The 20,373-nt window shown below is 39.1% G+C and overlaps 1 protein-coding gene across 4 annotated transcripts in view; it reads left to right on the forward strand.

Moving 5' to 3' along the window:
- Nucleotides 1–20,373, forward strand: part of BAIAP2 (BAR/IMD domain containing adaptor protein 2) — a 189,762-nt gene that overhangs the window by 51,213 nt on the left and 118,176 nt on the right. For all 4 annotated transcript variants that reach the window (XM_083354440.1, XM_083354443.1, XM_083354441.1 and 1 more), the window contains exon 3: nt 3,629–3,715. In XM_083354440.1, the coding sequence (XP_083210566.1) occupies nt 3,629–3,715 (87 nt within the window). The remainder of the gene's footprint in view (nt 1–3,628; nt 3,716–20,373) is intronic.

Below are 20,373 nucleotides of genomic sequence, written 5' to 3' on the forward strand. Positions count from 1 at the left end.
ATTCGTCTTCAACACCCTCCTCCTCCCCCTCGTCTGAGTCATCCGAGTCATCCGACCCGGCTGCCGAACCCACAGGCTGGCCCTGAATCACAACAGAGTGCCTTGACTTACAACTGAAATTCCAGTCCCAATTGTGGTCATAAGTTGAGGATTATCTATATGAACATTGTAAGCATAAACAATAAATGGACAGGGATGGGAATCTGTGGCCCCCAGATGATACTAAATTGCATTTCCCATCATCCCTTGCTGTTGATCATAGACTCCTCACCTTTTGACACGCATTCTCATTCTATGTATGTATGCATGTATAAAATACGGATGTTTGTGAAGGCTTTATAGTTGAGTAGCCTATGATATGAGAGGGAAATTGTGTACTTGCATATACAAGACTTCTGTGACCAAAATCAGCAGAAGTAAAAGACATAGCATGATTTATGACAGTGCAACTAATTTAAAATCCAACATTTCAATACAACTTCCTTGTATTCTTGCATGGAAAACATTTATTAAATGAGGTTAAAATGAATATTTATGAGTGTTCCCTGTATTTATTCATGATAAATCAGTTACTTCGCAATTCAGATTTTTCAGAAATATTTCTAAAATTGCATTATCTACATTTATTCCATACATTATTTGCTTTTAGGCAAAAGGCCAAGAAGTAATCTACATCGTTTTCTTTCCCACAATTAAGTGCACATCCAGATATTGGTTAATGTAATTATTGCTAAATTTTTGGAATTGTTACCTTTCTAACAAATGCAAAAAGATTTATTATGAGTCAAATTGTGTTTTGGATTTTAAGATGCAATATAATAAAGGGCTGATATTATTATGGGCAATTTAGTTATGGTAACTATTATGGAATAGGCAGGAGGTATAAATTAGGCAATGAACTGTAATGTCTGGGAATTCAGTCTGTTGAAATCCCAACCCTTCTGGAGAATAAGTGGTAGTAAAAGAACTAGGCACAGAGGAATGACAAGTAAACCTCTTCTCCTTGTTCATCTGAGAAATGTGGAAAAGTACAATTTTAAGGGGTTTACATTTATTAAAGAAAAAGAATAAACAATTTAGAGAACTGTTGAACTTTGGCTTACTTTCACATAGTTTTGAACCAAATGGTAACTGGAGTCCTTATATGCAAATATACTGTATATTTATATTATAGCTGCAGAGCCCAAGACACTTATTGGAGGATAAGTGGGCTTTTAGAGCTCAGTTTTGTGTTTTTGTTTTTTTAAAAAAAGGAACCGGTAACTATGTTTTAAAAATAAAAGAGGATTCAGTTAATGCCCTGTATTATAGAAGAGGGACGTGACTATATTAAACTCATTTAACAAAACTATATTTCAGAAATACTGCATAACCTCTTTCATGCTTGGTCCATATTTATTCTAGATATAGTGGTAAGAGAAATATATTAAAATATCTCAATGAGAATTGATGCTTCCACTCTGGTTTCATCTGATTCAAGCTGTGAATTACATATTTTCATCATAAATCTATAATAATAAATGGCAGTCTTTCCCCCTCCCTCCCCCTTCATTTTCTGATCTGGGTTCTCTTGAAATGCAAGCATTTTAAATAGATAGCATTTGCAAGAACAACACAATATAGGAGATAAACCTATTCTGACAAATTGTCACAACTTAGGTGACAAAGCCTATGCAACGTATTCTTGTGATTCTTGTGACTATGAGGAGTTCTCTGCTTATCTGATTAATAAAATGATGTGTGCCCAGTTAGAATTTCAACAAACCACCTTAAATCTATGAACTGCATATGAAAGCCCATACTAGTTAGTTTCTTAATAATGGGCCATACACTAAATATATAAAATACATCTTAATAATAGTTTTAGAGCCTTCTTAAGGTAACATCAAGGACATGTATGCTTTATTGAGCTGTCTTGGAAAAGGTAAATTCAGGCTCTACACCCAGATTTCAAAAGCTTAAGCCAGGGGTGTCAAACTCAATTTCATTGAGGGCCACAACAGCATTGCGGTTGCCCTCAGGGGGCTGGGTGGGTATGGCCAGGGTAGGCGTGGCCTACTGGGTGGGCGTGGCTAGAGTGCGTATGGCCTCCTGGGTGGGCGTGGCCAGCTCTACATCGTTCGCATCAAGGGTGCCTATGGGGGCCTGGGCAGGAGTGGGACAGATCTGAGGGTCTCTGGCAGGAGGAGGGTCTCTGGGCCAGGGCCAAGGAAGTGGGGGCCGTTCCCTCACTGTTTCCAGGGTGGCTTCGCGGGCCACATGAAACCACTTCGCGGGCTGGATCCGGCCCCCGGGCCTTGTGTTTGACATGTCTGGCTTAAGCAATCCAGACAAATCCATCAAGGTTGGTAGCTTCCCGTTATCTGACTTTGAAGAAATTTCAAATTCTTAACAAAGTTTTGGGGTGGCCTGATGATAAAAGGTACAACACATTTTATATTCTAGCTCTTCCCAGCCTAGATGCCATGCAGCATGGCATTGCTGTGACCCTTGGGAAGCTGAAATTCGCATACCTCCTAGAGACCCAGGTTAAGGTAGTCCTTGATGTTTAGTGTCCGTTCGAAGTTAGAAAGGCACTGAAAAAAGGGATGTACATTTTTCACACTTACAACCATTGCAGCATCCCCATGGTCACATGATCAAAATTCAGATGCTTGGAAACTGGCATGTATTTATGATGGTTGTGCTGGCTCGGGGTCATGTGATTATCTTTTATCAACTTCTGACAAGCAAAGTCAATGGGGAAGCCAGATTCATTTAAGAACTGTGTTACTAACTCAAAATCTGCATTGAGTCACTTAACAACTGTGGCAAGAAAGGTCGTAAAATGTGGCAAAACTCACTTAACAACTCTCTTGCTTACCAACAGAAATTTTGGGCTCAGTTGTGATCGTAACTCGAGGACTACCTGTAATAATGTGGAATTGGACTGAAATTTTGCAAATTTTAATGTTCCACTAATTTCCTGTATTTAATTTATATGGGATGTTTTCTACAATCCTAACATCTAGACCAGGGGTCAGCAACCTGAAACAGTGAAAGAGCCACTCAGAACCGGTTCCCTCACAAAAGGAAAAACTAGGAGCCGCAAAAAAATGTGTGCCCATGTGCGTACATGCGTGCATGCGCAGAACAGGGTTTGACTGAAGAGTGGAGCCAAGGCAAGATATGCACCTACCCTGCATATTTGAATTGATTGCTTGAACTTTTTTAGTCCCACTTTTTTTTTTTTTTGGACTACACATAGCAAAGGACTGGGAGCCGCAGGAGACGGCTGAAAGAGCCGCATGCGGCTCTGGAGCCGCGGGTTGCAGACCTGTGATCTAGACAGTGAAAGCTGTTGATGCTATAATAGCACCTACTAGTAATTTTAAAGATGCCATTTTGATTTCTTGCTGGGATCAAATAGTGATAATGGCTAATATTCTGCAAAATAAAATAGTATTAATAGTAATAGTTTTAATATAGTTAATTTGATTAATGTTATAATTATTATCAATGGTTATAGTATTACTATTAATGGACATAATCAAACAGATGCTATAAAAATATTTGTGAGATATTTTGAGAATTTGAGTTAAAATAAATATGGGTATAATGTTTTAATTTTATACTTTTTACTATCTAGGTGTGACCTACGCTGCAAAAGGATACTTTGATGCCCTGGTTAAAATGGGAGAATTGGCCAGTGAAAGTCAAGGATCTAAAGATTTAGGTAAGTCAAGTATATGAATGATGTTAGTGTAAATTGCAGGTATGAAATTTATTTATTTATTATTTTTATAAACAACTGAAGGTGGCGAGCGTATTTAATATTCCCTCCTCCTGTTTTTTCCACAACAACCATCCTGTAAGGTGGGTTGGGCTGAGAGACTGACTGTCCTCAAATCACCCAGCTGACTTTCAAGGTGGGACTAGAACTCACTGTCTCCTGCTTTCTAGCCTGGTGCCTTAAATACTAGACCAAACTGGCTATTGAAATTTAAAGTTCCATTAAATCACAATGCATGCCTTATTCAGAAAGTAATCTGCAGTCACTAGGAGTGAAAAATAACCCAAGTATACTTTATTGTTGTGCTACCATTGCAGGTGCCAAAAAAACTGATTGGTGCATGGTATAGTCCAGAGGTAGGCAACTTTGGCTCTTTTATGACTCGTGGACTTCAACTCCCAGAATTTCTGGGAGTTGAAGTCCACGAGTCATAAAAGAGCCAAGGTTGCCTACCCCTGGTATAGTCTATAGTGGAATGTAGTCTGGTTCCCAGGAGGGAGGAAATGCATTTCAGAGGAATGAGAGACAGCAGAGTTTTAAATAGTTTGATTGGAAGGAAGAGGGTCAGCTCAGTTCCAAACTATAACTTTAATGATGTAAGGAGCTTGTTTTAGTTTGGCAATGTATATCAATACAGTGATAAAAATGTATCAAAATATTCAATACATTATAGAAAACAAATGTAAAACCATAGTGTCAAATATCACTGAACTACAAAATATTCATTACACACAATTACTTCCACCTACTACTGTTTCAGTAAGTATAGCAAAGCATACAACTGCTTCAAATTGCATATTTAAAAAGCCATGGTTTTTAGAACCTCCTGAATATTAAAATTGGGAGTGGGAGGACAGATTTTACTTTATCTAATAGTGTCAACAGTAGCCAGACTTTAACCTGTATAGAACTTTTAAGATGATTACCAGCATTGTGAACTGCACCTGGAAACAAATTGGCAATCAATGTGGTATTGGTGTTTCATGACATTATCAGGTGTTCCAATCAATATAGGGACTGCTCCATTTTGCATTACAGTAGTTGCAGTTTCTGGGTCATTTAAATGATGAGAACACAGTGTCTGTAGCCAGTGGTAGCTTCTCCCGAGCTTCATGTGTTATTATAGGTTCTTACATTGTGCTAAGTACAAGGCAAGCCATTTTTGCCTTAATGCAGTTTATGAGAGCCGTGGGGGCACAGTGGTTAGAATGCAGTATTGCAGGCTAATTCTGCTGACTGCCAGGGGGTTTGACCCTCACCGGCTCAAGGTTGATTCAGCCTTCCATCCTTCCGATATCGATAAAATGAGGACCCAGGTTGTTGAGGGCCATAGGCTGACTCTGTAAACCTCTTAGAGTGGGCTGTAAAGCACTGTGGAGCGGTATATAAGTCTAAGTGCTATTGTGATAAATAAATAATACAGTTTATAAAGGGGGTGCAATGGCTCAGCATTTAAAGACACTGAACTTGACAGCTGGAAAGCTGACAGCCCAGGTTCAAGACCCGAGTGCTGTGCAACAGGGTGAGCTGCCATTCCTGCCCCAGCTCCTGCCCACCTAGCAGTTTGAAAACATGCAAATGCGAGTAGATTAATAGGTACTACTTTGGTGGGAAGGTAAAAGCGTTCCTTGTGCCTTTGGTGTATACCCGTGTAGGTTCACATGATCAGGGAAGCATCCTCGGACAATGATGGCCCCTCTGCCAAGAAACGGAGATGAGCACCTCACCCTAGAGTCAGACAAGGGTGGACAGGGAAGCCTTTACTTTTACTTTAATACAACCATATAGCTATTATCAGGAGAAGAAAAGATTGTAAATGACTTGTACATGACTTGTACGTTGCAAGAGATTAATAATATCATTGTTGGATAAATTTACAGACAGACAAACATATTTTCTAGTTATTGTTGTGTAAGTAGGTACCGGAAATTAGGTGTGCCAACAGATGTGACTAAATATCATCAGTATACCAAAGATACCCTATTCTGTGCTGATAGATACCCTCCATCAACTGTTTCAGGTAGATGTTAAAGAGGAATGGAGAGAATAGACTGCCTTAAGACAATCTGTGAGGTAGAGACCTCTGAGCAGATCTCTCATTTCCCCTCCCCCCGCAACAACTACCAAACAGAACTAACTCCTTGGGAAGAAGGAAAATCACTGAAGAATAGGAACACCACCACCCCCATTCCAATCCCATAAAGTTGGTTCAACAAGATACCATGGACCCATTGAGAGATCAAGGAGGACCAAAAGGGTTGCAGCCTCCTAATCCCAGTCTCTCTAAAGCTCATCCACAAACCTTCTTGCCAAGATCCAGTTAATCCCATTCCTCTGGATTCTTCTAAAGTTGCAGCACCATCACTTCCTCTACAATCTTTTCTAGAAAGGGAAATTAGAGAGCCATCCAAAATTATCAAGAATAGCCAGGCTGAGAGAAGACTTTTTGAACAATGGGCACAACACAGCTTCTTTCAGAAGTGATGGGTCCCCAACTATTTATTTAGAGAGATGTAAATTGCCGCTCAATCCTAACCTCTCACCACCTGTGAGAGGTCTTGACTAAACACCAGAAATATGAATCTGACTGAGAAGTGACAAGAGCTGACACTATAGAGACCTTTATCCACTTCCATGGTACTCACAATCTCTGATCCCAGATTACATCACAAAACAAAAAAATAACAACAGTCATTTCCATTGGAACTGCCCAGCTAGAGTCCAGCTGTGCTTGGATCTGAGTGTTTTTTTAATCTGCTAAATCAGGGGTCTCCAACCCCTGGTCCGTGGACCAGTACTGGGCCGCAGCATGCCAGCAACCAGTCCGCACACAAAAAGCAAAGCCCCATCCGTGAGATGCAGGCAGCACACAAAACCATGCACCCTCTGGTCTGTGGAAAAACCTCTCTCCACAGAATTGGTCCCTGGTGCCCAAAAGGTTGGGGACCTCTGTGCTAAATCATAACATAACCTTGAATTACACTTTGGGAAGTAAAGAGCAGGTCTAAGGCAGCGTAACTCTATTGAACTCAGCAGTGTAAGTGATCTTAATAGCAGCTGCATATAATGTGGGTGTATTTCAAATTGGGCTAAATCATTCTGCTGCCTATGTCCCAGCCTTTTAGTGCATCTATTTGCTGTTTTCACTAGCCCAGCGTGATGTTAGTAATTGTTCCAGTAGATGGTAAACAAAGCACTAAAGAGCAGTTGATACAAGAATGCTGCTTTAATTTGTGAATTGCTGAAAACAATATTGGTTTAAGAGCCAAAGAAGGCAGTATTTTTTAAGGGAGCAGCTTGTTTTAGAAGAATTTGGCTGAACTTAAAATTTAAAAATATTACCTTGGGCAAAGAGTTAAAAGAAAAACTGATTAGTCCCCCATTTTGAATGAGTGAGTTATAGATTTTTCTGATCTTTATATATCCATAGAAAATTTAAAAAAGGCTAGGGAAGACATTTTGAGGAATTTAAAACTTTAATCAGCTATGTAATTAGCCATATATGTATTACCTTAGGCAAAGGGTTGAGAGACAAACTGAATTATCTCCCATTTTTCATGAGTGAATTATGCTTCTTTTTCATCTTTATATAGCTGTAGAACATTTGACAAAGGCTAGAGAAGAGATTAATAAGCTGCTTCCATGTGTTCTAGATGTGAGTCATCTCTGTGCAGGCCCTTGTCTCCATGAAGTTGACAAGAACAGTTCGCACATCTCGTGTGAATGATTGTAAAGTCAGTGTAGATCTTTGATAGCTTTAATATATTTCAGATAAGCTATCCTCTAGGAAGAAAATAGCATTTGTAATATTAAAACTGCATTATTTTTGCTTTCAGAACTGTATACTGTTATAAAAATATTTTTGTGTATTAGGAGGAAATGTAATGTAATTTATCTGGAGAAGAACAATAAAACAGTTGATAATCCAGAGGTCCAGCTCAGGACCATAGGCAATGTGTTAATGAAGGAGCTAACATTCAATAAAGGTGATACAACTATCATTGATAAGAGTTTTTTAGAGACATTAATTGAGGCCTTCATGTTAAACTTTTGAATTCAACATATAAAAGCTTCCTTTTCCAGCAGGAGCTGTGTGTTCAGGAGGAGTCCCAAACTCCAGGCTCTCCAGAATTCAAATAATTTTGAATTTCTTCAAGATGTATTCTTCCTAAAGCAGAATAAATGGGCGCTATCTAACAAAATGAAATTCAATTGTGAAAAAAGTAAGGTTCTACATTTAGGCAGGAAAAATCAAATGCACAGGTATAGTATAGGTGGTACCTTGCTCAATAGTAGTAACTGTGAGAGGGATCTCGGAGTCCTAGTAGACAATCACTTCAATATGAGCCAGCAGTGTGCTGCAGCTGCCAAAAAAGCCAACACAGTGCTAGGCTGCATTAACAGAGGGATAGAATCAAGATCAAGTAAAGTACTAATACCACTTTACAATGCTTTGGTAAGGCCACACCTGGAATACTGCATCCAGTTTTGGTCACCACGATGTAAAAAAGATGTCGAGACTCTAGAAAGGGTACAGAGAAGAGCAACAAAGATGATCAGGGGACTGGAGGCTAATACATATAAGGAACAGTTGCTGGAATTGGGTATGTGTAGTTTAACGAAGAGAAGAGTGAGGGGTGACATGATAGCAGTGTTCCAATATCTCAGGGGCTGCCACAAAGAAGAGGGAGCCAAGCTATTCTCCAAAGCACCTGAAAGCAGGACAAGAAGCAATGGATGGAAACTAGTCAAGGAGAGAAGCAACCTAGAACTAAGGAGAAACTTCCTGACAGTTAGAACAATTAACCAGTGGAATAACCTGCCTCCAGAGGTGGTGAATGCTCCAACACTGGAAGTTTTTAAGAAGAGACTGGACAGCCATTTGCCTGAAATGGTATAGGGTTTCCTGCCTGAGCAGGGGGTTGGACTAGATGACCTCCAAGGTCCCTTCCAACTTATTATTATTATTATTATTATTATTATTATTATTATTATTATTATTATTATTATTATTATTATTATTATTATTATTATTATTATTATATAATTTAGTTCAACTACTATGCCAAGTCACATACAGCATTAACTATATTTTGAGATAGTTATCAAAACGATGTTGATTCTGATTTGCTAGCTGATCATAAACTACAATTTGCCAGTTGGAACATCTTGCTGGATTGATATGGTGTCTGTATTCAGTCGCAATTATTTCATAAATATCCTTATTTGCTTGAAACTTCACAGTAGCAGATGGTACTTCTTCAATTAAGCCTTAGTTCAATAGTTCCATATCAGTAAATAGTTAACAAAAGAAATGCCAACTCTATTCAAAACAACAACAATGCAGTAATACACTCTAATCAGAATTTTAATGTAATTTAATGCAGAATCTCTGGCAAACTATAAAGCAGATGTAAGATGAATGCTCTGCCCTAGGAGTGCCAATATAAATATATAATCTAATCATTCTTTGTAAATACTCCATTTTCTGTATGTTTAGAAGAAAAAAATCTGAGTTCTTCCTAAACAACTTATTTAATTTTATTAGAATGTAAATTAAGTTAATCAGGATTTTCTGTGAATCTTGAGTGGATTGTTCTGTCAAAGAAAGTACACTTTATGTCTGAGTGCCATGGAGGATATTTTAGGTATACTTTCTATCCTTCATTCAAATTGGGAATACTTGGAATTAATGTTCTGGCCTTCAGTGTTGCGAACTCAACTTAACCTAATTGTTTGGACCTCTTGGCCTCATTCAAGCAACCCTTGTTTAGGAAATTGTTTCAGGTAAGAGATACTTTATATTGCCTTTCTTTGACACCTGCTGTTTGGCAAAAAGGAAGATAGTACCAGGAAAGGAAAGAAAGAGGAACTGCCAACATAGATATGGTTATCCATTTTATAGTTTCTCCTTCCTCTTTTGATTTTGGGTCTTCTCCCCTCTTCAAATGGGAATACAACTCATGATAGCAAAAAAGTTGCTCAACTTTTAGCAATAGCAGTCCTAGGAAAGAACTGGAACATCCTCCATGGTGCCAAAATGTTGGCATAATATTTATTTATTTATTTATTTGATTTGTATACCGCCCTTCTCCCGAAGGACTCAGGGCGGTGAACAGGGACATAAATGTGGCAGCATTTTTACATAACTATGATGTCAACTGGTATAACACAATATAGATTTTGAACCATGGGCATAATTCAGGAAAAAGACTTAGGGACACAGAATTTTGTTATATCCCTACCATCTTCTCTTGAAAACTCTACTGCAGTGGTTCCCAACCTTTTCTTCACCATGGAACCCCTTTAAATATCTTTTGTGGCCATGATCATGACCACACACACCAAGATCTAACTTAAGATTTAAATCATAAAATTTCTTCAAGCCTTCGCAGACCCCCTGTGACAACATCGTGGCCCCCCCCAGTGGTCCGCGGACCACAGGTTGAGAACCATTACTCTATTACATATGAAAACATGGTAATATCATACAAGACTTCATACATGTTCTGAAAAGCCAGACATTTCAGCACATATATCAGTGTTTCAATAAATTCTTGCCAGTATATGGAGAGTTTGCTTGGGTTTCCCTGAAATCTCTGCAGTTTTTTTTTTAATCCCCATCAAGCAACCACCCACATTTAATCTTTCCTTGATGCTCAGTTTCTAAATCTCTTCCCGCATCATTCTTCTAAATAAATTTGCTAGACTGTATGATTGGTACAGTGAAAGTCATAATGCAGTCTTCTGGCCCCAATAAATGCTCCAGTATCAGGAGTATTTAGGGAATCATCCTGAACTGCAAGCTGTTAGAACTGCAAAAAGTCTTTCCAGACGCTTTGCTAATTCGATATACACACCGTGGTATTCCCTTTTGTCCCAAGTCAACAACTCATTTGGGTTCAATTGCTGCTGTGTTCAGATACGTGACATTTCCTGAAGAGCAGCAGAGTGAAATGTTTTCTTTTTAATTTTTTTGCCAACTGGCCTCTGAGGAGCCTTTTATCTGTTTTAAAAACACCCTGTGGAGAAAAATGCCAGTTCTGTGTCTCTTTGTACTTTCCTTTCTTCGGTGGGCAAAGCATTTAAGTGTACTGCTTTTTCTGCCTTGAAGAAATCAGAGAGAGAATGCAGGGCTCTCTCCATTAGCTTCAGAGAACTGGAGCATCCTGTTTTGACTACAGGACATACCTACTACTAGAACTTGAGAAACTAGCAGTGGATTTGTGTTGCATTTTCTCATTCTTTTGGATGTACCGTATTTTCCGGCGTATAAGACGACTGGGCGTATAAGACGACCCCCTACATTTCCTGTTAAATTATAGGGTTTGGGCTATACTCGCCGTATAAGACTACCCCTCTTCCAACGCACACTAAATAAAAATTAAAAAACATCAGATTTGATTTTAATATGGTAATTTTAATTCAAATGCTTATGACATGCAGGTGCTTAGTAGGAAAACTGTCACTTATAAACATAAGGCTGTTTGTCATCAAACATGTAAACATAAAACAGTGCAAGTGGATTTAATAATAATAATAATAATAATAATAATAATAATAATAATAATAAGAAGAAGAAGAAGAAGAAGAAGAAGAAGAAGAAGTTGGAGGGGACCTTGGAGGTCATCTAGTCCAACCCCCTGCTAAGGCAGGAAACCCTATAAACCCTGTAAAAAATCACAGACTGCAGCTTCTTCTCCAATTGGTCCCGCTTTCCCTGCGCAGACTAAATGGGAAATCCGCTCCAGGTTTTCCAGCCAGCCCAGTTCCTAGATTTTCAGCACCCGGCGTATAAGACGACCCCTGACTTTTGAGAAGATTTTCATGGGTTAAAAAGTAGTCTTATATGCCAAAAAATACAGTACTTTGTTGTTTGTATACATTTTCTTTAACACTGAAATTCTTAGAGCTTGTGAATTCCAGTATATTGAATGGATGTAAGTCTGTTAAATTAAGGAGTATCTTCTGGGTGAGGTTCACTGGACTTTTAAGGAAATTTACCAGTTGGCCAGTTCCCCTGGCAAAGAGGAATAGCTCTTAAGTCTCCTGTCATCTTTGCTTTACTCCTCAAATTTTTCTCTGGTTCACTATTCTTGAATCACTTTCTATTTTCTTTTTAAAAATGGTGGGTAAGGGGCAATTTTTAATTCAAAGATTTGTAAGAAAAGCTGTGTGTAATTTGAATAAATTGTTACGCTGCTTTTCTAAAATGTAGATTTCCTATTTTTGTTAATGCATCTTGAGTTCATCAAGATTTCCTCCATTCCGTTTATATTTTATATACTTTAGAGAGCAGGAAGCTAAACTTTGGTTTAGTGTGAACAATTTTATATCTCCCTTCTGTAGTATATTTTTAACTAGCAGGGTTGGTTTTTAGTCATTTATAAATGGAAAAATCTTTAGTTACTTAAGGCATGCAAATGCTTGGCTGTAGATTGGTGGAGACTTTTTTTTACTGAAAGTCTTGAGAAAGTTTTCAGAGGTGAGTCACAGGTATAACTTTATCATTCTTTTACTTCTAGTTGTTTCACATAGTAGTCATTGGCATCTTGCCAGTTACTGTTACACAGCCAGAAGAATAGAGAAAACAGTTGAATCAAACAAACATCAGATTTGTCTTCCTGAAGATTTGTTCTGCCGGCTATATTTTCAACAGATAATCTCCATCTATAAGCCAATCTTGTACATTTTATAGCTCCTATAAAGCTACATTCCTACTCTCTTCTTCTTCTTGCTAGTTCAGGGACATAACCTCACTGTAAAACCTGGCACTATATTCAGAAATGGCATCCAAAGGACATTTCTCATTTCCATTTCATATAAATACATATTTATTGTGATGATGGGGAATTCAGGTGTATAAAGAAAATAATTAATTTGGGGAAAAAAGGGAAGAAAGAAGCCATTCTTAAACCTTTGTAAACAGTGTGGTGAATATTTAGGTTAAGAACAGGGGAGAAAAAAAGATGATTCTGCTGAGACATTTTATTGGTAGAAATGTGAAATCAAAATAGGATTGCTGTCAAGAGCGAAGCAGTGAGTTATATTTGACTAGCTGAAATTAATTAAAGCTGTACATAATATCATTGTATGAAGCACTAAGCTTGAGGGGTCCTTGGTGCTCTCTGAGCCTTCTTGCAGATGTTCATTATCCCAAACTAGGTAACATCTTCAGTATGAGTACCTAGTTTGGGTAATGAAACATTTGCAAGAAAACAACCAGGCTCAGAGAGCATCAAGGACCCCTCATGTCAGCCCTGAGCTACCAATATTCTCCTTTATTAGCTCTAGGCATGCAAATGGAATCTTCCCCTTCCTTGTTCTTGTTCATACAGTATTATATTTTTCCTCATGGTACTAAATAGCATGGATTTGATTTAGACATAAAAGTTGCCAGAACACATTAAGTATCATGACCGGGATGTCACCGCTGCTTCCACTGCTTCTGTGTTGTACTAGGGTGATCACTTGTCCACTGCTGTGCTGTAAGAGCCCTTAGAGCAGGGGTGTCAAACTCACAACGTCACGTGACGTGTCACAACTATTTTGCCATTGCCGACAATGGGGTGGGCACAGTTTCGCTATGATGCATCCGGCCCGCAGGCTGGCAGTTTGACACCTCCCTGCCTTAGAGCAACCTATTTAGTGGATTCTTTAAAAAAAACAACTAGTACAGAGGGTCCTCCACTTATGACCACAATTTAGCCCAAAATTTATGTTGCTAAGCAAGACAGCTGTTAAGTGAGTTAAGTGCCCCATTTTATAACCTTTCTTGCTGGGAAAGAAGAAGTGAATTGCTGTAGTTGTTAAGCTAGTGACATGGTTTTTAAGTGAATCTGTCTCCCCTATTGACTTTGCTTGTCAGAAGCTCACAAAAGGTGATCACATGATCCCAGGACACTGCAACCATCGTAAATATGAGTCAGTTGCCAAGCATCCAAATTTTGATCACGTGACCATGGGGATGCTGCAGTAGTTGTAAGTGTGAAGAACTTGTCACAAGTCATTTTTTTCCAGTGCCATTGCAACTTCGAATGGTCACTTAACAAACAATTGTAAGTCAAAGACTACATTATTTTATTATTTTCTGGCCATAGCTTTTAGTTGCAGGGTTTCCCAGCATGATCACTTTCAGATGAGTGGACTTCAGTTCCCAGAAATCTCGGCAGCATCCATGCTGGCTAGGGAATTCCAGGTGCTGAAGGCATAGGGAAGTTGCCAAGATTGGGAAGCAGCATTCTAGTACCTCTGAGAACAGCAGCAGCATTTCAGATAGAATATTGGCAGGCACTGAAAGCAACTTCTTCCTGCTCTGTCAGCCAATCAAAATGCTTCTTCCACCATGCAGCAAGATATTGTAGATGAGATAGCCACGAAGTCTCAAGTGAAAGTTAAAAGTCATGTCATGGTTAAAAGTAAATGTATACTGCAGCAGGACATTGCCAAAACAAAGAATAAATGAAACACTTGTCTCCTGCCCTAGAGAGAACTGCTTCTCTACCTGATAATGTTGTTATGATTCAGGGTCAGCCTGTGGGTTCGGCAGTTGGGTCGGACGACTCAGAGGAGGAGGAGGGGGGTGTTTAAGACCTTGCTGAGGGGGTTGAAGATCTTGCTGATGAGAGCCCTCAGCCAGGCCCCTCCCACTTGGTCACCACGGAGACCCAGCTGTGTGAGCCTGACAGCGTGGATGAAGATGACCCACAGCTGGCCCTGTTCAAGGATGCCCGACGCAGGAGGCAGTCAATTAGGAGTAAACAGAGGAAGGCAATGGGGCTTCTCGGAAGGAGGCAGAGAGAAGCCACGCCCTGAACTCTATATAAGGGGAATGTGTGGGGAGGGCTGGTTTGCTGAAGGCAAACGCTTGGATAGTTCATGTTTCTTAAAGCTCCTGTTTCTTGGTTTGTCTTGTTCCGTTTGTTTTTGTGGTAATAAATTTGGCAGGCGTAATTCCAGCCTCTTGCCTTCTTGTAAAAGGGGTTGTCCCTGCCTTTTCTGCAGGGCCGGTAGCAGGCTGGTACAGAACAAATGTAAAGTGGGCAGGAGAAAAAGATGCAAGATATTTGAACATTGATAAATAGAATGTACATCTGATACTTAGCAACTCTTGGAATTCTTTCTGAATTGCTTTTCAGTAGCGGGGAAAAAAAAATCTATTTTCAGAAGTTCCTAGAGCAGGGGTCCCCAGTACCGGGATCAGTACTGGGCCGCGGCATGCCAGCAACCAGTCTGCCCAAAAAAGCAAAGCCCCATCCATGAGATGCAGGCAGCACACAAAACCACACATCCTCCACTCCACGGGAAAACCTCTCTGCACGGAACCAGTCCTTGGTGCCCAAAAGGATGGGGACCTCTGTCCTGGGTGCAAGCAAAGCTGTTTCAAGTCCAGTCTGCAGGGGTGGTGGTGCGAAACTAACATTAATCTGTGCTGCTGTTGTAAATTGCTTCTTGAACTCTGTCCATTCTAGGGATTTCAGTGTTTCATTTATTTGAGGGGTCTGCCTTACTCAATGAAGCCGTGAATGCTTTCCTGCTACTTGTTGTTACCAACCACCTCCACCACCAAGGAACTAGAAAGATGGGAGCAAGGATAAATATAGAGAAATGCTTTCCCCTTTCTAAAAATAAAAATAAAAATAAAATACAGGGCCTATTTAAACCCAGCAGCTGGTAGACAAAATGTAAAGGTCTAGGTCATCTGAAGCATGTTACCAGCTTATCATTTTCAAACACCAAAAACATGTATTTAATCTAGCATTTTATTAGAAAAAGCATAAAAGGAAAGGAAAATACGGGTGGGAATCCCAAAGAAAGGTTTAGATTTCAGGAGTGATGGTAAACAGTAAACAAAGCGACAGTAACTAGGTTCATTCTGTAATTGAGATTAACCCTCAGGGAAAATAGCTGTGACAAGAATTGGGCGAAGCTCTGACATGTCCAAAATAAATCCAAGACCTTAATGCAGTCTGATGGATTGCTTATGGAATCTTGGTTCAAGAGATTTTTTTTTTCTTTGTAGAAGCTTAAAAGATTGATATTTCCAAACTTTCCCTTTTTGGTCTTTCCACATGAAGATTCAGAAGACAAAAATCATTCTCCCTTGCCATTTAATCTCAAGAAGAGACATTACTAGTAATAAAGATAAATAATTCATAGGCCGACTGTGGTTATACTGCCGATCCGGTGGGCACTCCTAGACATTACTGCAGAAATATCTGCTACAAGGAAAATAGCAACTACAGAGACAGATTAAAGAACCTAAGAGAAGATGTATGGCTATGGTTGGCTTAAAACTTTGAAATATGTTGGCACAAAGCTGGAGCAATTCAAGCAAAAATGCTTCCTCTGTTTCTCTCTTTCTGATATGTTACAAACTCTGCAATGGACGACTAGCTCTAGTCATAAATTGATTTAGAGAGACTTTTGAATGTGTCAGGCAAATCTTTCATGCTTACCATTGATGTGGTTATACAGGTAGTCCTTGACTTACAACAGTTCCTTGAGTGACTGTTTGAAGTTACAGTGGCATTGAAAAAAGGGACTTATGGCCATTTTTCACACTTATGACTGCTGCAGCATCCCCATAGCCATGGGGTTTACACTTGGATGCTTGACAAGTGGTTCATATTTATGATGGTTGTAGTGTCCAGGGGTCATGTGATCCCCCTTTGTGACCTTCTGAAAAGCAAATTCAATGGGTAAGCCAGATTCACTTAACAACCCTGTTAGTAATTCAACAACTGCAGTGATTCACTTAACAAACACGGCAAGAAAAGTTGTAAAATGGGGCAAAACTCACTTAACAAATTTCTCACTTAGCAAACATAAACTTTGGGCTCAGTTGTGATCGTAGTTTGAGGACTGCTTCTATTGCTATAATGGCAAACATGTGGAAAGCCACAGAAGTTGTATTATCAGGGGTGAAGTTCTGTTGGGCAGTGGGTTGCAAATGAAAAGAGTACTCTACTGTGGCACATGGAAGATACAGTCATAAGGAAGGAATACGAGGAACATCCAAGCACACTTCATGTCTTTTTGGCTACCCAGCTGCAGCCTTTCTCAGAACAAAAGAGACATTAGGAAAAGCAGCAGGATTGATGCCACCAAAAACCAAACACGCGCAAAAGTCAACAATGGCTGACATTTCTCAGTACTGCTTTGGTACCAGAACACCTACAATAGTGGCCAAAATTGTGGAAATCTTTTGGGAAAAGTTTACAGTAGAAATGCTACCTTTGGTTAAGTTTCCACCCATTTTTCTTCTAATTTCTTTATAACTGTAGCCTTGTTCACTTAATAATACTATTTTACATCGCTTTCTGGGCAACCAGTCAACTCTTTGCACCATTACTTTAATTTTATTATTTTTTACAAGCTCACTAAATGAAAGAAAAAAACCCCAACCAACTTATCATGCGATCCCATAACACACTGACAATGTCCTCCTCTCAGCTTCAATACATGACATCAATAACTGAATCCTACTGTGATCTGATTGGCTCATTGCCAGAACAAGATGACACCTGATTGGCTCTCTCATGCTCATTGGCTACAATCAGATGAAGGAAAGCTACCTGATATCAACCTAAGCAAATTGTGCTTTCTTTTTCTGGTTATTGGGCTATAACTTTTCATATAATACAGTACAGGTAATTGAACAAACTATGTTGCATTACATTCTTGATTAAATTATCTTTCCATTGATATATAATTTTATGATACTACTCCAAAAAAAAGTGGTGTTATTAGCCATCAAACCTCAAAAATACACTTTTCCCAAAATGTTTCCACAATTTTGGCCACTACTGTAATTAGTCTTAGAAGGAACAAAAGCTTATCAGTTCCTATATGTTGTATCTGTTACCAAGTAATATGTGCAAATTTTGAACTGAGTTGAGACAAAAGAGCCTATGCTTGAATCTAACGTCAGAAAGATGTGCAAGTAGCAGTAGTGCTTTCCTCAACCACTGTGATTTCAAACTGTGTTCTTAGGCGGCCTTCTCCCCTTTTTATTACAGCATATCAAATAGACAGTTAGATGCCTGATGTCCTTTGGAATATTCTCCCCTCAGAGGTGAGGTTGGTCCCCACACTCCTGGCCTTCCAGAAGAGCCTTACAACCTGGCTCTGCCTGTTGATATGGGTCCCTGGTAGGGATGCTCATTGCTGGGGATGCCTAACATGGTAGAGAGAAGATCCCCCCCTCTCATGTTGCCTGTCTTTTTAGTTTTTTAGTCTTTATTTACTCTGTCTTATTTTAAATTTTTTATTATTATTCTGTAAGCCAGTGTTGCCCACCTTTCCAGCTTGGCAATCTGGCATGTGTGTGTGTGTGTGTGTGTGTGTGTGTCGCAAATGGAGTTTCATGCTTGAGCGGAGAGTGCTTGTACTCATGCGCAAAGCTCCACTCGCATAAGCGGAGAGTGCTCGCACATGAAGCTCCATTCATGCCAATGGAGCTTTGTGCGTCAGCACCCTCCCCTCAAGTGAGTGGAGCTTCGTGTGCGAGCACATGTGTCCTCCATTGAAGTGCTTTCTGCTCACGCGAGTGGAGCTTCACGCACATGCTTGCCTATTGCTCACGCAGCCTGGTTTCAAACAGACTGCAGCATGGAGGTTGGGGACCCTTTCTGTAAACCACCCAGAGTTGCTGTTACAGTGAGAGGGTCAGCATACAAATGTAATAAATAAATAGCACCGATTGCAATTCAAAGGTATATCTATAGCTTTATTTCTATATACTTATGCTTGTATATCTATACAAATGAACCCACATGGACTCCTCTGCGCATTGATAATTTATCACTGAATAGAGAATCTTCCGATTAATCAAGCCCAAACATTAGCAAAAACTCACTGTATCTCACCTGTGACAAGCATCACCATAAGTGCAGGACTTGGGGTGAACTCCCTCTTTTATCTTTCTGCAACCTCCACATTTGCCTTCCTAGTAGTAACATAGGAAAGCAAATGTTGCATTGTTTAATGTTATTCATGCAAGTTTGTCTGGGTGGTCATTTCCCTTTTTATTGTTTACTTTGTTAATTATGTATTCTTCTATGATTGTAAACTGTTCAAAGTATTTCTGGAGTTGCACAGCCTCAAAATCCAAGGTGGTTGTTTTTTTTTTAAGAGATGCACTGAACGCCTACAGCGCCAACAGAATTGTAAAAAGATTCAGAAAATTTCTTTGAATCTGAAGATAGCCATCAATTCTGCTACTTTAGAATTTACCATGATTCCTAAACTTATTGTTTGCCAAAGATGGAATGGAAGGAAGTGTGAATACTTTCCAGGAAAAATAATGTTGATTAGAGGGAGTGGTAGAACCAGAATAGCCTGAACTCATAGTTGAGTAATACCTTTACTCTGTTTGTGTGGGGTGGGGTGGGGGTGGGGGGGTGTATTCCAGATTCCCCAGAATAATCTCTCTTGAGGTTCTGGTGTGTGATTTTCCTGTGTTGCCCAGAGACCTTAGGGATTCATGTGGTTTACCAACAATAAATCAATAATGAAAAACATTAAGCAAAATATAGTGCATGCAGCACTCCATAAATCTATTATTTTAAATTTTGGTTTCTTAAGCTGTGGTTTCTCTAATAGAGATCATTTAGTCAGCCAAATAAATGCTGCTAAAGGGACCTTAGGAATTTGTTGGTAAAGCAGAATATATCTATTTCAGGTTGCAACATTAATAAAACTGTACCATTCCTGACAAAAGCATTTTGCTGCATTACATTGTGTTTCCTGATCTTAGTACTTTAGCCGTAGTTTTGAACAGAGCTGTAGCCCCAAACTGTAGTGCCAAAAATCCAGTGTGAGATTCATTTTACCTCTTGCTTTGCTGATTCTTGTCAACTTACTGTAGCATCTGTATCAGATTCATTTTTACATTACAGGTGTTTGTTGACTATAATTTTATTGCCCTCATCAAAACATTTTCTCAAAGTCCCAAAGGTGCTTTTCTAAAAGGGAACTGGACTTTCTTGCTTTTTTCCTTGAAAAACTTTTTACTTCTCATTCAAGAAGCTTCTTCGGTTCTTTTCTTGGATGAGAAGCGAAATGTTTTCGAGGGAAAGAAATCCAAGAAAGTGCAATTACGTACCTTTCGGAAAAGCACCCTTTGGGACAACCATGATCTGGATGACATTTTCTCAAAGTGTTATTCACTTGATATATCCAAAACTGTATTCTTCTAAAAGGAAAACTAGGTTTTCTCAAAATAAATTATCTTTAAAGCAGGAAGGTCATATTAGATTTGCTGAGCCTATAATAAAGGAAGCATATATGTGTTTTCTGTCTAGAAATTCAGCATTGTCTTCTTTTGGCTAAATAGAATAGGTTGTTTTCCCATTGAATCAGAAATATTTATCATCAGATTATGTCCCCCTGCCCAATTTTTTCTCTTCGGCCCTCCCTTTTTGTTTTGGTTATGGGCAGGAAGAGTGTCCTTTTCACAACTCTACAAATATCTGGTGATATGATGAGATTTTAGAACACAAGATGAATAATTTTGGAGAAAAAACATTTTATTTTAAATCTCTCAGATCCATTACAAAGAAATATTGTTGTAAAAATTCTGATAAATCAGAAACATC

This window comes from Vipera ursinii (assembly GCF_947247035.1).
Source record: "Vipera ursinii genome assembly, chromosome: 2".
In the NCBI taxonomy this organism is placed as follows: Eukaryota; Metazoa; Chordata; class Lepidosauria; order Squamata; family Viperidae; genus Vipera; species Vipera ursinii.